The 13,953-nt window shown below is 37.0% G+C and overlaps 1 protein-coding gene across 2 annotated transcripts in view; it reads right to left on the bottom strand.

The window, feature by feature from the left end:
• Window positions 1-13,296, bottom strand: part of eif4ba (eukaryotic translation initiation factor 4Ba) — a 34,027-nt gene extending 20,731 nt beyond the window's left edge. For both annotated transcript variants that reach the window (XM_052091847.1, XM_052091848.1), the window contains exons 1-3: window positions 13,277-13,296; window positions 3,982-4,122; window positions 3,611-3,816 (exon numbers count right to left, since the gene is read on the bottom strand). In XM_052091847.1, coding sequence (XP_051947807.1) covers window positions 3,611-3,816; window positions 3,982-4,122; window positions 13,277-13,289 — 360 coding nt within the window. In that variant the 5' untranslated portion in view covers window positions 13,290-13,296. The remainder of the gene's footprint in view (window positions 1-3,610; window positions 3,817-3,981; window positions 4,123-13,276) is intronic.
• Window positions 13,297-13,953: the final 657 nt, after the last annotated feature.

The raw sequence follows: 13,953 nt of genomic DNA, 5'->3' as shown, positions 1-13,953 counted from the left end.
CATATCAATTGAAAGACAACACTGAATATTTTTACTTTCCATACTAACGTACCATACCATCAAAATAAATGTAGTATTTATAAATTTACGGTTGATGGTTGAACACTTTGAAATTTTTTTCACTATAAACAAATGTCATATTAAGCCCTTCTTTAAAGGTGATGGAGCGGTGGTGGTGGTGTAGTGGGCTAAGCACAAAACTGTTCATCAGAAGGTCACTGGTTCGATCCCCACAGCCACCACCATTGTGTCCCTGTAATAAGTGCACTGTAAGTCGCTTTGGATAAAAGCGTCTGCCAAATGCATAAATGTAAATGTAAATTTCCTCACCCTCATGCCATCCCAGATGTACATATATGACTTTCTGTCTTCTGCAGAAAACAAATGAAGATTTTTAGAAGAATATCTCAGCTCTTTAGGACCATACATGTGAAACAGATCTATATTTTATTCAATTTTTACAATAAATTCTCCTCTCTGCTCAGTCAACCTCCACTTTCACTTTCACATTATTCTTCATGTGTTTTTGGTGATTCACATTCTTCAAGCATACACCCCCTACTGGGCAAAAAATTTACTTAAATACTGAACTGTTTCACACACACCTATCATATCACTTCTGAAGATATAGATTTAACCACTGGAGCCATACAATGCATGTGAATGGGTGCCAAAATTTTGCATTTTACAGAGCTGAAATATTCTTCTAAAAATCTTAATTTGTGTTCTGCAGATGAACGAAAGTCATACACATCAGGGATGGCATTAGAGTGAGTAAATGATGAGAGAATTTTCATTTTTGGAGAACTATTCCTTTAAGAGTCCTAGACTATTCTGATTTTCCATCATTTCCAAAATATGTTTATAATACACTACATTTGAATTCATAATGTTATAACTCCCAATAATAAACCAGAAAAATTAAGATTTGGGGACATTTAACTTTTATTTTGAAACGACAGACTTGGTCTTCTTACAATGCTCTATGTGTAAGTATTTACCAAATTAACCAGATGCATAGTTTTGTACGTGTATATATATATATATATATATATACACATATATACACACATACATATACACACACACACACACATATATATATACACATACATATACACACACAATGTATTGAAAACGTACTCTGCCCCAGTGCATTTTTCACAAAATTTAGAATATATTATTAAAGTATGATTTCCACAGCCAATACATAATATTGTATATCTTGACAAATGACTTTTAGCCCATAAAATTGAGAATAAAAAAGTATTCATAGCTTTCATTCAGTAATTACAAGGTTGACTTTGCTCTGGTCAAGATATTGTCTTATAAGCATCCAATTTGTTGCTCTAGTCTCCACTAGTGTTGGAAATGAATGGATCAGCTGATTTCAATTACTTCATGAGCATAAATATCTTTCCTCTCTATAAGATTAAATTGTATGGCTGGATTTTTATTTGAGCAAACAATAATGAAGACAAAGGAGCATTTAAGTGAGGGATATAACTGTGGAGAAGCACAATTCTGGGGAAGGATACAAGACCATTTCAAAGGCAATGAACATACCTCAGAGCTCAGTGCATGCCATCATACAGAAGCTGAAGAAATATGGAACTACTGCCACTTTGCATAGGGCAGGCTGCCCCCCCCCCCCCCATTTGTTTTGGAACCTGGTGCATTTTCTCCCTTAGGTCGGTTAGTTTAGGCATATATGAACACAGCAATAGCACTCGGATCCGCACCAAAACCATTGATCCGAGACCACCAAGATGAGTTTGTCTCGGACTGATAGCAAACGAACCCTGAAAAGGTTTTCTTGTGGTGAGAATGCAATTCAACCCAATGGACCAACAAACCAAACAAAATCCCTATAAAAACCATGAACATACCTGTTGGATCTTTGGAGAAGACATCTGTAGGTCAGCACTTCACTTATTCATCATAAAAACACATATATAACCTTTTGGCAACTATATTAAATATAGTAGCATGTATAAAATAGGGGCTGTTTTATGATTCCTGAGGCAATTTTAGAATGATCGCATCTGTCGTATAGCGGCAGAACACAGGTAGGACGACATCAGCAACTTTTTAACATTTTTATTTTGTGTCTCTCTGCTGTCTGTGTGTGTGTGTGTGTGTGTGTGTGTGTGTGTGTTTGAGAGCAAGCTCTGTGACCGTGAGAACAGGCACTTTTCAATGCATAAATAATGCAAAAGCAACTAATGACAGATCAATATGGCCATGAAGCAAATTTCACATCGCATATCGTTTGTGTGTCAGCTAAAGTGTATTTGCCGTGCAACCGGAACATGCCTTTTGTACCATCAGGTGATGTTTTGCATAAGCATTACATAAACAACACTTGAAAATGTGTTACGGTTATCATTTTAACAGCTATCAATGGATATGCTAAATCCAGGAACAGAGCACAAACATTCTGACCAATAACTGGAAAGTTTGCTTACATGTGATTTGTATTGACACAGTTTTGGTCCATTTTAAAATGTTCACTTGTCAAAGTGCCTTGAAATCAGCCACATAACACCATCCCTACAGTGAAACATGCCGACGGTAGCATTGTGATATGGGGGTGCTTTTCAGCAGCAGGTATTGTCAATCTTGTGAAGATTGATGGAATAGTGAATGCTGCAAAATACACAGATATTTAAGATAAGAACCTACTCCCCTCTGCCAGCAAGTGTAAAGTTGGGAAGTTTGTGTTTCTGCAGGACAATGACCAAAAACACAAAGCCAGAGCAACACTGGAGTTGCTTAAAATGAAGAAAACTGATGCACTTGAATGACCCAGTCAAGAGTCCTAACCTTCACCCCATTGAACATCTGTGGAGAGACCTCAGAATTGCTGTCCTTCGCTGATCCCTAATTTGGTGCAGCTTGAGCAATTGTGTATGGAGAAATGGGCTAATATTGCTCCATCACATAGAGACTTATCCAAAAAGACTGATGGCTGTATTAGCTGCAAAAGGTGGTTCAACCAAGTATTAAAGTAGGGGGATGTATACTTATTGATTCTTGACATTTCGGTTATTGTTTTTTTTTTTTTTTTTATGATTATTTGATGCTTACGTTTATTGTTTTTAGCTGCACTGTTGCAGAGTTCAGGGATTCACAATTAAAAAATAAAATTAAAACAATTCTCAATCTCAGGTTGCGCAAATCAGCAACTATCGGCATAGACGTTTGCTGATAACCGATAGTTCCAAAAAGCAACTATATGCACTGATTAATCAGCAAAACCGATAAATCAGTCACACTTCTAGTGATAAATCCTGCAGAACCATCTGATTTGCCAGAATATAAGGAGCTTAATCACTTCCTCAGAACTATTCCAGAACCTCATTTTGAGGAAACTACTCTTTAATTTGCCCTGAAAACATTTTCACTTTGCAAATAGTCTTTTTCATGCACAATTTGCAACCAGGTGTTGTGGTGCATGCAAAATAGCACAAGACTGAAACTCTAGCAGATGCTGTTTGGCAGCCCCCATATTGGCAAAGTACAACACAAACAACTGAACAAATTCAATGTCTGCTAATGTTCTGACAGAGGATATGACAATGCCTTCTGCTGAAGAGAGGAAACTCACATTCAGTCCACGAAAGAAGTTTTTGATGGAGTCTTCACTGACGTCATAAGGGAGGTTGCCCAAGAAGGCAGTGTAGGGGGGGTTGCGGGGTAGGCGGGAGCGGTCAATGTTGGGCTCGCGGGCGGCACGTGGAGCCGTTGGCAGAATGGACCGATCGATGGGCGGTGCACGATACAGATCCTCCTCTGTGTGCCATGATGTAGTAACTGTAAAAGTTAGGGAGCGAAGCCAAATTCATCCCAATGAATTCAACTTCTGAGAAACTGATAGTTTATCAAACTATGAGAAAAGAGTATGAGAGCACATTTTAAAAGCAAAGCCCCAACACATCAATTGTGGTTGACAATGTTTATCTAGTAACTGAATCTCACCATCTCCCTCCACGTCATCGGTTTCATCTGCCCAGCTGGTGGGCTTTGCAGGTCCATAAGCAGGTGGAGCATTTCCCCCGCTGTCCTCTGCTAAGAAGTCAGTGAGGGTAAGGGTCTTACCCTTTTTCTTATTCTTTTTAGCTGTAAAGACATTTTAGAAATTAAATGACATGAATGACACCTCAAAAACATGAAGCCTGTTGAGGAGATGAGTGTTAGCCTTGGTCTGAAATTAAGGGGGACTCAGGGCAAAAATTCACCCTTAATTTAAAATGTTGGGGAAAAAATGCCTTTGTGATGTTATATATATATATATATAAAACATCACAAAGGCATTATAGTATGTATGTGTAAACAATACTTGTTGTATTTCACTCAAGCCCTTTTCTATCCGTATAACCTCATTCACATTGGGCTCTGATCCTAATATTGCTGGATTAATGCCGGGGATCCTTCCGGTATGCCCAACATTGTTTCCCCAGAATTAGACCCTAGTAACATTTCCGGGATCAATCCTAGGTCGTGTCAGTATGAACAAAAACACAGCTGATATCATGTAGTTGTGTGTCATAGTGATGATGTATTTATCATGCAAAGGAGAAAGTTTGTGTGCAGAATAGAGATTCAACAGTTTCATGATGTAACGCTGTTTAAAAAAACATATGGCTGTCATAAACCATTGCCATATTTTTTCATTCACGGAACAGGATTTTAAAAATGGTTTTACAAGTCAAGAAATTAACATTTCCATTGTAAATATCAGTTCAATTATGACAACAATTGGCTACATTTACAGCTTCACCAACCTCACGTGATAAAATAAATAAATATTTCATTCTGAGAGCAGCACACCAAATGTCGGAGCTTGAAATGTATTTACAGAAGAATACTTTGGGTATTTAACCAAATAATGGTTACCCAGTTTGTAAATTGTGATGAAAAAAGGGCTGTGTCATGCAGGGGAACATTCCAAAGTACCATATCCATGAACATCATTCCACAGAATTTGAGATGATGAATGTAAAAATTCGGTGAGGTATAGGCTAATGAAGTATAGACCCCCCTTACATAAGAACCACAACCAGATACAGTACACTTTTACCAGTTGTTTAATGACTTAGTACAGTATTTTCACCCAAATATAGTTTTATTTAAAATTCTACAGCTTGTAGAAATCATGACGAAAAGATGACATTTGCCTCGATGCTTTTCAATGCTTAATCGCAGAGCAACATTTAGCAGAGACTACAATGTGTGTATTACTTAAATGTTTTATTTGTAAATGAAAAAGTGCTTAAGGCATACAGAAAAAATGGCTAGTGCAAAAAAAGAAAAGAAAAACAACAATAAATAAACAGCAAATGAAGACCCTAATCATTTTTGATTGTAATAAATGCTAATGTCTGGAGATGAAAAAGGCATAGTTTTACCTTGGCAGTGTAATCTAGTTAGTTTTCTTTATTTTTAGGAAGGTAGACCCATTTAGAATCAAACTAAATTACTGAATCAAATGCGTAACTTAACTGTTGCAGGGTAGTGACAGTTATGGCGAGTTTACACTACACGATTTTAAGCCCGGTTTTCGCTCGCTGACAGTTTTGTGGAGATCGCCGACAAAAGCCTGAAATCATTGGCAAATCAGAGCTTGCTCCAATGAGCGACGAACGCAATATATGAATTATCAAAAGACGCGATCTGAGAGAAGCGCCGATGCATCACCGATGTTGGGGAGATATGTAGCATGTTAAAAATATGGGCCTGTCTGTGATTCCAAATCGTGCAATGTGAAATGTGCTTTGACTGAAAACAACAGCAGCATTGACCTACAGCCAATGAGAAAGCTAGAAACAGGGCACGGGATGTTCAGTGGGAGGAGTCCTGATGTACCTGCACCAGAACATCAACTAGCATGTGGTATCAAGAAAGTCTCATTGGACTGAAGAAATTAAGGAAAAATGAGTGGAACATTGGCAGGAGCACCAGTGACTATTTGATGTCTCATCTGAACTGTACCACAACTGGGTGGAGAAAGAGAAGAGTTGGAGAGAAATTACAAATTCTCTTGAACAGTCAGGTAAGCAAATAGGTAGATTTTTCAGTAGGAGGTACATTTTCATAATATATGATTAAAAACATACACATCATATTCTGAAATGCATAACATATGATCATGCATTTGTTTTCGTATCTCGTAACACTTCTCGTGTGTATTCTGTTGTGAAACGTAATTTTGAGTCCAGGCAGAGTCGTCAATAGTGAAATGTTTTGTAATGTGCCGCCAATTCCTTGTGTAATTTGATAACGCTACGACTTCCATGACAAGACAGACAGTTGTGTAATATGAACGGTACCATAATCCGATGTCTTTGAAAGTAATGTAGTGTGTAGGAGGCATTACTTTCACTTTCAATCTTTATTGTTCTTGGGAGGCATTTCAGTTGGTAGACAGCAGCCAATAACACAAATACAATTAACATAAAACTAAATAAAAATGATCTTATGAGCTATTTATAAAAGTATGCCCAACTGTAGGAATATAATCAATAAAATTGGCTATCACACAAATCTCATAGGGACTAGGGAGCTACTCGCCAGCTACTCGCACAGATGATGAAATTAACCGTCAGTTTAGTTTTACTATACGAAATGTATTTGTTTACAAGAGGATAAAAGAGCGGGCTACTGGTGAGCAAACTCAATACACTGTACAACAGACGTCACACCATAATGCCACTTTTGTCCCAGGATGTGTGTGATTGTGAGCACAAATTACGGGAACGCTCTTGCACTGTTAATTAACTAATCAGTCACAGAACAGTTGCCGGAATAACTTTTCCAGGGATTAATCCCGGGATCTATGTGTGAAAGGGGCTTTAGACATTTTGCCAGTATTGTATACAGTAAATAATCATATAAATTATGAAAACAGAACACTTCTAATTTGACAGCAAAATAAAAAGAATTTGTTCAGAGTTGGTTATATTGCCTAAATGCTTTGTAAAGTCCAGCTTCTACAACATCACCCATTTTGTGTCACCCATTATTATTAAAGTGACTCATGAGCAAGCATACAGTTTATGCCCAATTCATTTTGTCTGTATGGCAGGAAACATGGATAATACATAATATGCACCTAAATACTACATATGGTGATGAACTCATTTTAATGCTACAACAATTTAGTAATAAATACTTTTGAATAAACAAATTGCATGGGCATTTTTCTATGCAATGTTTGGTTATTTCAGAAATGAAGGGATTTTCTCTCAATATACTAGCACTTGGCTATGTACTCACATAAATACGCAGACTAGGGTGACCACATGTTCCGGTTTTACAAGCTGTGTCCTGTGGTCCAACGGATGTACAATCGGGATGCCTTTTGTCCCCATAATCAGTCTTGGCTTAAATGATTTACTAAACTGACATTGCTGTGCTTTTTCTGTTATGAGAAACAATCAACAAGTAACAAGAGAATCGTTCATTTCCACATTCAAATCAGCGGTCCTTTCTAAAAGCAGCTCCCAGACTGTGCTAAACTTTCCCCCGCTCCGCTGCTGCTGTCTGTCTGCCCATAAGAAAGGCCTTCTCACCAGCTAGAAGCCAAAAACTGGGGAGAGATGGATAATATTAGCGCCGTACAGTACAGGTCAAGTTAATCAAAAGGCAAAATAAAATGTGTCATCTTTCTATAGCCTACAAGAGCCTCTCATCTGAGATAGGCTACAGTCTAGATAAGCATTCATTCATTTAATTTTTAATGAATTTAAAGAATTTTAGCACACATTTCAATTGTGCATTTCTGCATTTATTATTGGTGTATGAAATTAAAGGAATAGTTCACCCAAAAATAAAAAAAATCTCATAATTTACTCACCCTCATGCCATCCCAGATGTGTATGACTTTCTGTCTTCTGCTGAACACAAATGAAGATTTTTAGAAGAATAACAACTCCAATTGTTAATTCCATGTCTCCAGAAGCGATTCGATAGGTATGGGTGATAAACATTTAAATATTTAAGTCCTTTTTTAGCATAAATTCTCCTCCCTGCCTTGTAGGTGGTGATATGCACAAAGAATGTGACTCGGCAAAACAAAAGAAGAATGTGGAGGTGAAAGAGAAAGTGGAGATTTATTGTAAAAAAGGACTTCAATATCAATCTGTTTCTCACCCACATCTATCATATCACTTCTAAATATATGGATTTAACCTCTGGAGTCTTATGGATTACTTTTATGCTCCCTTTATATGCTTTTTGGAACTTTAAAGTTCTGGCCACCATTAACTTTCATTGTATGGACCTACAGAGCTGAGATATTCTTCTAAAAATCTTTGTTTGTGTTCTGCAGAAGAAAAAGGCATACACATCTGGGATGCATGAGCGTGAGTAAATGCTGAGAGAATTTTCCTTTTTGGGTGAACTATCCCTTTAAGTGTTCCATGTACCATATCTCCTGCAGTGAACACTCAATTTCTGCTAAATTTTTCCAACATAGGAGAATGACAACAATAAACCGATTTTGATAAAAAAAATAAAATAATTAGTGTTTAAGTATGACACTAAGAAGTTTGTGCAAAACTACAAACTTTTATCAGTTGATTGAAGATACAAAAGCATGTCACAAAGCATGATTAAGCAGCTAGCTTGATAAGTTTAAACTCAGTTTAAGCGAACTCTGAATTTGCGGTACCAGTAAAGTGGAAAGGCTTTCATCTGGGTTCCTTGACATAGTAACATACGCTAATAGGCTAACCTCCTCCAGGGCAGGTTATGTTACCGATCAGATATCTCATCCAGATACTGGACCAATCAGCTGTGAGCAAAGTGACAGTCACTCCCTCCAGTATCTCTCACTCCAACTTAATATGCACGATATTTTATACATTTATAAAATTATTTATGATCATTATTTATTGCAAGAAATAGATTTTTGTCAGTCTTGCATTTATTTAAAGACACTTTAATTTTTCCCAATAATTTTCCCCACACTGGCCATAAAATATGTACGTATGAATAAATAAACCTGAAATAATTATATAATTTCAAGTAAGATTTTAATATAATATCAATAATGATCAAATGACTTTAAAATATAAAAAATATATTCTCTTCTTATTAGGATTTGCTGACAGAGATGCCATGAACACAGTATTACACTTGAAGTTCAAAGCACACCAAATATGTATTTTTTGTGTCTTATTCTGCTAGAAAGAACAAATAATGCTTTATTAGTTTATATCTACTAATTTTACAATTGCTCACATTTGCATTATTCAATAGTGTATTAATGTCTAATAGTGTTAAATTATATTAAGTTAGTCATTTTAATTAAAACTAATTTTTTTATTTCAAATCAAGATATTAAACTTTTAAAATTACAAGCCTGGATGTTCTTGATGTGGAGCTATATAAAGTTACTTTCACTTCGATATATTATCTATTTGAATATTTTCATCACATTTAGATTTTTTTCATGCTTTTGTAGCAGCAGCAACAGCAGCAATGTTTCTTCTTGCTGTGTAAATGCCTTTAAATTCTTTATTATTTACTAGTGATCCTCTGTGATGTGTGAAGGTATAATTATTATTCATGATTTCATCATTCATGTTGTGTAAAATTGATTTGATTGATAATATTTTTTAATGTCCTCTCGTGCTGTTCAGCGGAGAAGTAAATCTCGCTCTGTCTCGCACGTGATTGGCTGTTCGCTTCATTCATGTGAATGTGCATGTGAACTACTCTTAACCTCAGGATCAAACTCTTAATTGACAGAAAGTTTGTAACTAGCATCTTGATACCATTTAACCCTGATGAATCATGCTTGGATTTGGTGAGTTTGTCAAACAAAAAACAATCTTGGATTCCAGAATTTGTTAAGCTTTTTCTGTGATATATGGCATTGGTCCTAACCTCATTTTTTGTCTTGGTCGTCTGGTCAACATAACGCAGACACACCAACACAGAACTCTAAATCCAAACCACAGCATTGGCCAGTTATACTTCTGCCATTGGTTCGACACAGAAGTGTAAACTGGCTTTAAGTGAGAAGACGTGATTTTTCACAAGGCAAAGGATAAAACTATCTCAAACTTCCCAGAATTCAACCCAACGTATACACCAAAGAATAACTTATTTACACTCAAGATAGAGTCACATCTGTTGGAGGACTGCTGCAGTTAACACATAGAAAGATGTATTGCTGTTATCTACTAGGCTACATGCTTCTGAGCTCTTTTGTGACAAATTGCACTGTCAGTACATTCCAGGGCTGTGCAACTGAATCAGTGTTTACTGTAGGGTGACAACAGCCTGCTGCACCACCAAAACAAAGAGCAAACGCTCTGACAACATTATCCCTTATCCCAACATATACATATGAAGTTAAAGAAGTTTACATACACCTTAGCCAAATACATTTAAACTCAATTTTTCACAATTCCTGAAATGTAATCATACAAAACATTTCCTGTCTTAGGTCAGTTAGGATCACTACTTTATTTTAAGAATGTGAAATATCAGAATAATAGAGATAATTATTTATTTCAGCTTTTATTTCTTTCATCACATTCCCAGTGGCTCAGAAGTTTACATATACTTTGTTAGTATTTGGTAGCATTGCCTTTAAATTGTTTAACTTGGGTCAAATGTTTTGGTTAGCCTTCCACAAGCTTCTCACAATAAATTGTTGGAATTTTGGCCCATTCCTCCAGACAGAACTGGTGCAACTGAGTCAGGTTTGTAGGCCTCCTTGCTCGCACACACTTTTTCAGTTCTGCCAACACATTTTCCATCGGACTGAGTTCAGGGCTTTGTGATGGCCACTCCAAAACCTTGACTTTGTTGTCCTTAAGCCATTTTGCCACAACTTTGGAGATATGCTTGGGGTCATTGTTCATTTGAAAGACCCATTTGTGACTGAGCTTTAACTTCATGGTTGATGTCTTGAGATGTTACTTCAATATATCAACATCATTTTCCTTCCTTGTGATGCCATTTATTTTGTCGGCATCAAAATAAATATTCAGTCCCTCCTGCAGCAAAGCACCCACAAACATGATGCTGCCACCCCCATGATTCACAGTTGGGATGGTGTTCTACAGCTTGCAAGCTTCACCCTTTTTCCTCCAAACATAACGATGATCATTATGGCCAAACAGTTACATTTTTGCTTCATCAGACCAGAGGACATTTCTCAAAAAAGTAAGATCTTTGTCCCCATGTGCAATTGCAAACTGTAGTCTGGCTTTTATTATGGCAGATTTGGAGCAGTGGCTTCTTCCCTGGTAAGCAGCCTTACAGGTTATGTCAATATAGGACTTGTTTTACTGTGGATATAGATACTTGTCTACCTGTGTGGTCCCATGGTGTTTATACTTGCATACTGTTGTTTGTACAGATGAACATGGTTCATTTTGAAATTGCTCCCAAGGATGATCCAGACTTGTGAAGGTCCACACATTTTTTTTCCGGAGGTGATGGCTGATTTCTTTTGATTTTCCCATGATGTCAAACAAAGAGGCACAGAGTTTGAAGGTAGGCCTTAAAAAACATCCACAGGTACACCTCCAGTTGACTCCAATTAGCCTATCAGAAGCTAATTGGCTAATTGTCTAGACTCTAAAGGCTTGACATAATTTTCTGGAATTTTCCAAGCTGGTTAAAGGTACAGTTAACTTGGTGTATGTAAACTTCTGACTCACTGGAATTGTGATAGTCAATTAAAAGTGAAACAATATGTCTGTACACAATTGTTGGAAAAATTACTTGTGTCATGCACAAAGCAGATGTCCTAAATGACTTGCCAAATCTATAGTTTGCTAATATAAAATCAAAAATGTGTTTTAATGAATTCAGGTCAGCTGGCATAGGAGTGGCAGTGACCTGTGAATGCTGAAGGAGGCAGCTCAGATGTTGCTTATTTCTGTTCGTTGCTTAATTTTGTCAACATTGGCACATATGTTTTCTGCAAACTGCCAAAACACACAAGCTAACTCTACAACAGTGGACTGCACATTTTGATGCTAAATTACATATGGACATATTAAATGAGCTTTAAGTTTTGAGAACTCTCTTTCATGGTCAGACATGCTTAGAAAATTTATATGAGCATGACATCTCCAGAAGGGCTGCATTTCACAATTGCACACACTTTTCCAGAGCATATTATAAAGATTATGGTAAAAAATTATAAATAGTGACTCATCTTAACATATGAATGCAATGAGGATGTTTATCCCAGAAAAATGCAGATAATTAAAGAGATAGTTTGCCCAAAAATTTCAATTCTGTTATCATTTACATACTCTCAGGTTGCTCCAAAGCCATTTTACTTTCTTTTCTTCAAAAGAACACAAAAGGAAATGCTAGTCAAGAGTGACAATCTCAGTCTCCAATCACTTTCATTGTTTACAAAAAAGAAAAGATGCAATAAAAGCGAATGGTGACGGTGTCTAACGTTCTGCATAACACCTAGTGCTTACTGGCTTGGGGCAAGCGTAAAAGGTGAGTAAAATGAAGACAGAATTTTTCGTTTTTAGGTGCACAAGATCTCCATTTGAGCAATACTGACAGCGCTTGTCCCGGGACAGTGCAGGCGGGCGGCAGTCAATACCGCGAGTCAGCTTGCAAAGTAAACAAGGCACTCTGCTGTCAAATATTTGAGCTAATCCGTTGACGTTATGTTCATATAACGTTATAAAAGTCCTAAAATAAACGCGGGAAAGTCTTAAGCCAATGTATGAAGTTACAGCGGCCCCTCCCTCAACTCTGCGCCTGCGCTAATAAAACTATATGTACATGCGGTTGGGAAAATTATTTCATTAGTGCCTCAAGAGCTAACTTACAAACAGAAACCAGTACTGTATTCACAACTGAAACATGAAACATGAAACATGAAACATGAAACAATGCAATGTAAACATAACGACGCGGGCTAGGCTGCATGTCTTGTTTAATTTCTGATAAACGATTACAACATATATATTGAATTAAATATGATAAAAAGGACATTTAAACTATTTTCATACGCTGTCTGTAAATAGAAAGTAAACGAGCTGATGCATTATGCTCTTGTGCAGTCAACCGCAGCTGCTGGTGCCAGTTTATACGCAGCGTCCCTTCACAAGTCAAGATCAAGCTTTTGCAATCACTCCTCGCCGTAAAATCGCCTCCATCACGGGTGCCATCTCTCCGATCACACGTTATACCACTGAAAGAAATTTCTCTTGCATAAATGACACATCACACCCACTATTTCACAACTGGCCCATGCAAGAACCCACAAAACCCTCACCTGATGCCGCCATGCTGGAGAAGGAGTGCGTGTCATATTCCCGGATGGGGGCGTGGCAAGCTGGGTGACGCATCAAGCATGTATTTTATATTGCAAATAAATATTCTTATTAAAGAATATTTATATCAGGTCTTATTAAAGGAATAGTTCACCCAAAAATGAAAAAAAGAAATAAATAAAAATTATGTATTTTATATATACATACATACATATTTTAATGGAAAAAAGAGAACAAAAATGAAAAAAATGAAATAAAGAACAATATATATATATATATATATATATATATATATATATATATATATATATATATATATATATATAGTTATAGGTTGAATCATCCCAGGCCATGCCTGTTCCCCTCATGGGATCTCTCCGTGTTCCTTTCAGGCCATCAGAGAGCCCCCTTCGAGCCTCTGTTTGAGAGAGATACTTGGTGTGGCCTGCTCTCATGCTAGTCATGTCGCTTGTTTCCCCCCTCAAGGATGCCGGGAACTTAAATTGTATATGACGTCTTATGGGGCTTTGAGGAAGGTTACATGCAGTCTGGTGCACTTGATCCTTTGGCATGCAACAACTTGCTTGCACCTGCATTAGCAGTTCACGTAACATGGTTCAGTGTTCTGGTGTTATTGGATAGGGACCCCTAGTGTCTCTACAATCCCCACAACGTGATG

This window comes from Xyrauchen texanus, chromosome 25, assembly GCF_025860055.1.
Source record: "Xyrauchen texanus isolate HMW12.3.18 chromosome 25, RBS_HiC_50CHRs, whole genome shotgun sequence".
In the NCBI taxonomy this organism is placed as follows: Eukaryota; Metazoa; Chordata; class Actinopteri; order Cypriniformes; family Catostomidae; genus Xyrauchen; species Xyrauchen texanus.
Note: the sequence above shows the minus strand (reverse complement) of the source record. Positions and strands in the feature narration are given on the sequence as shown.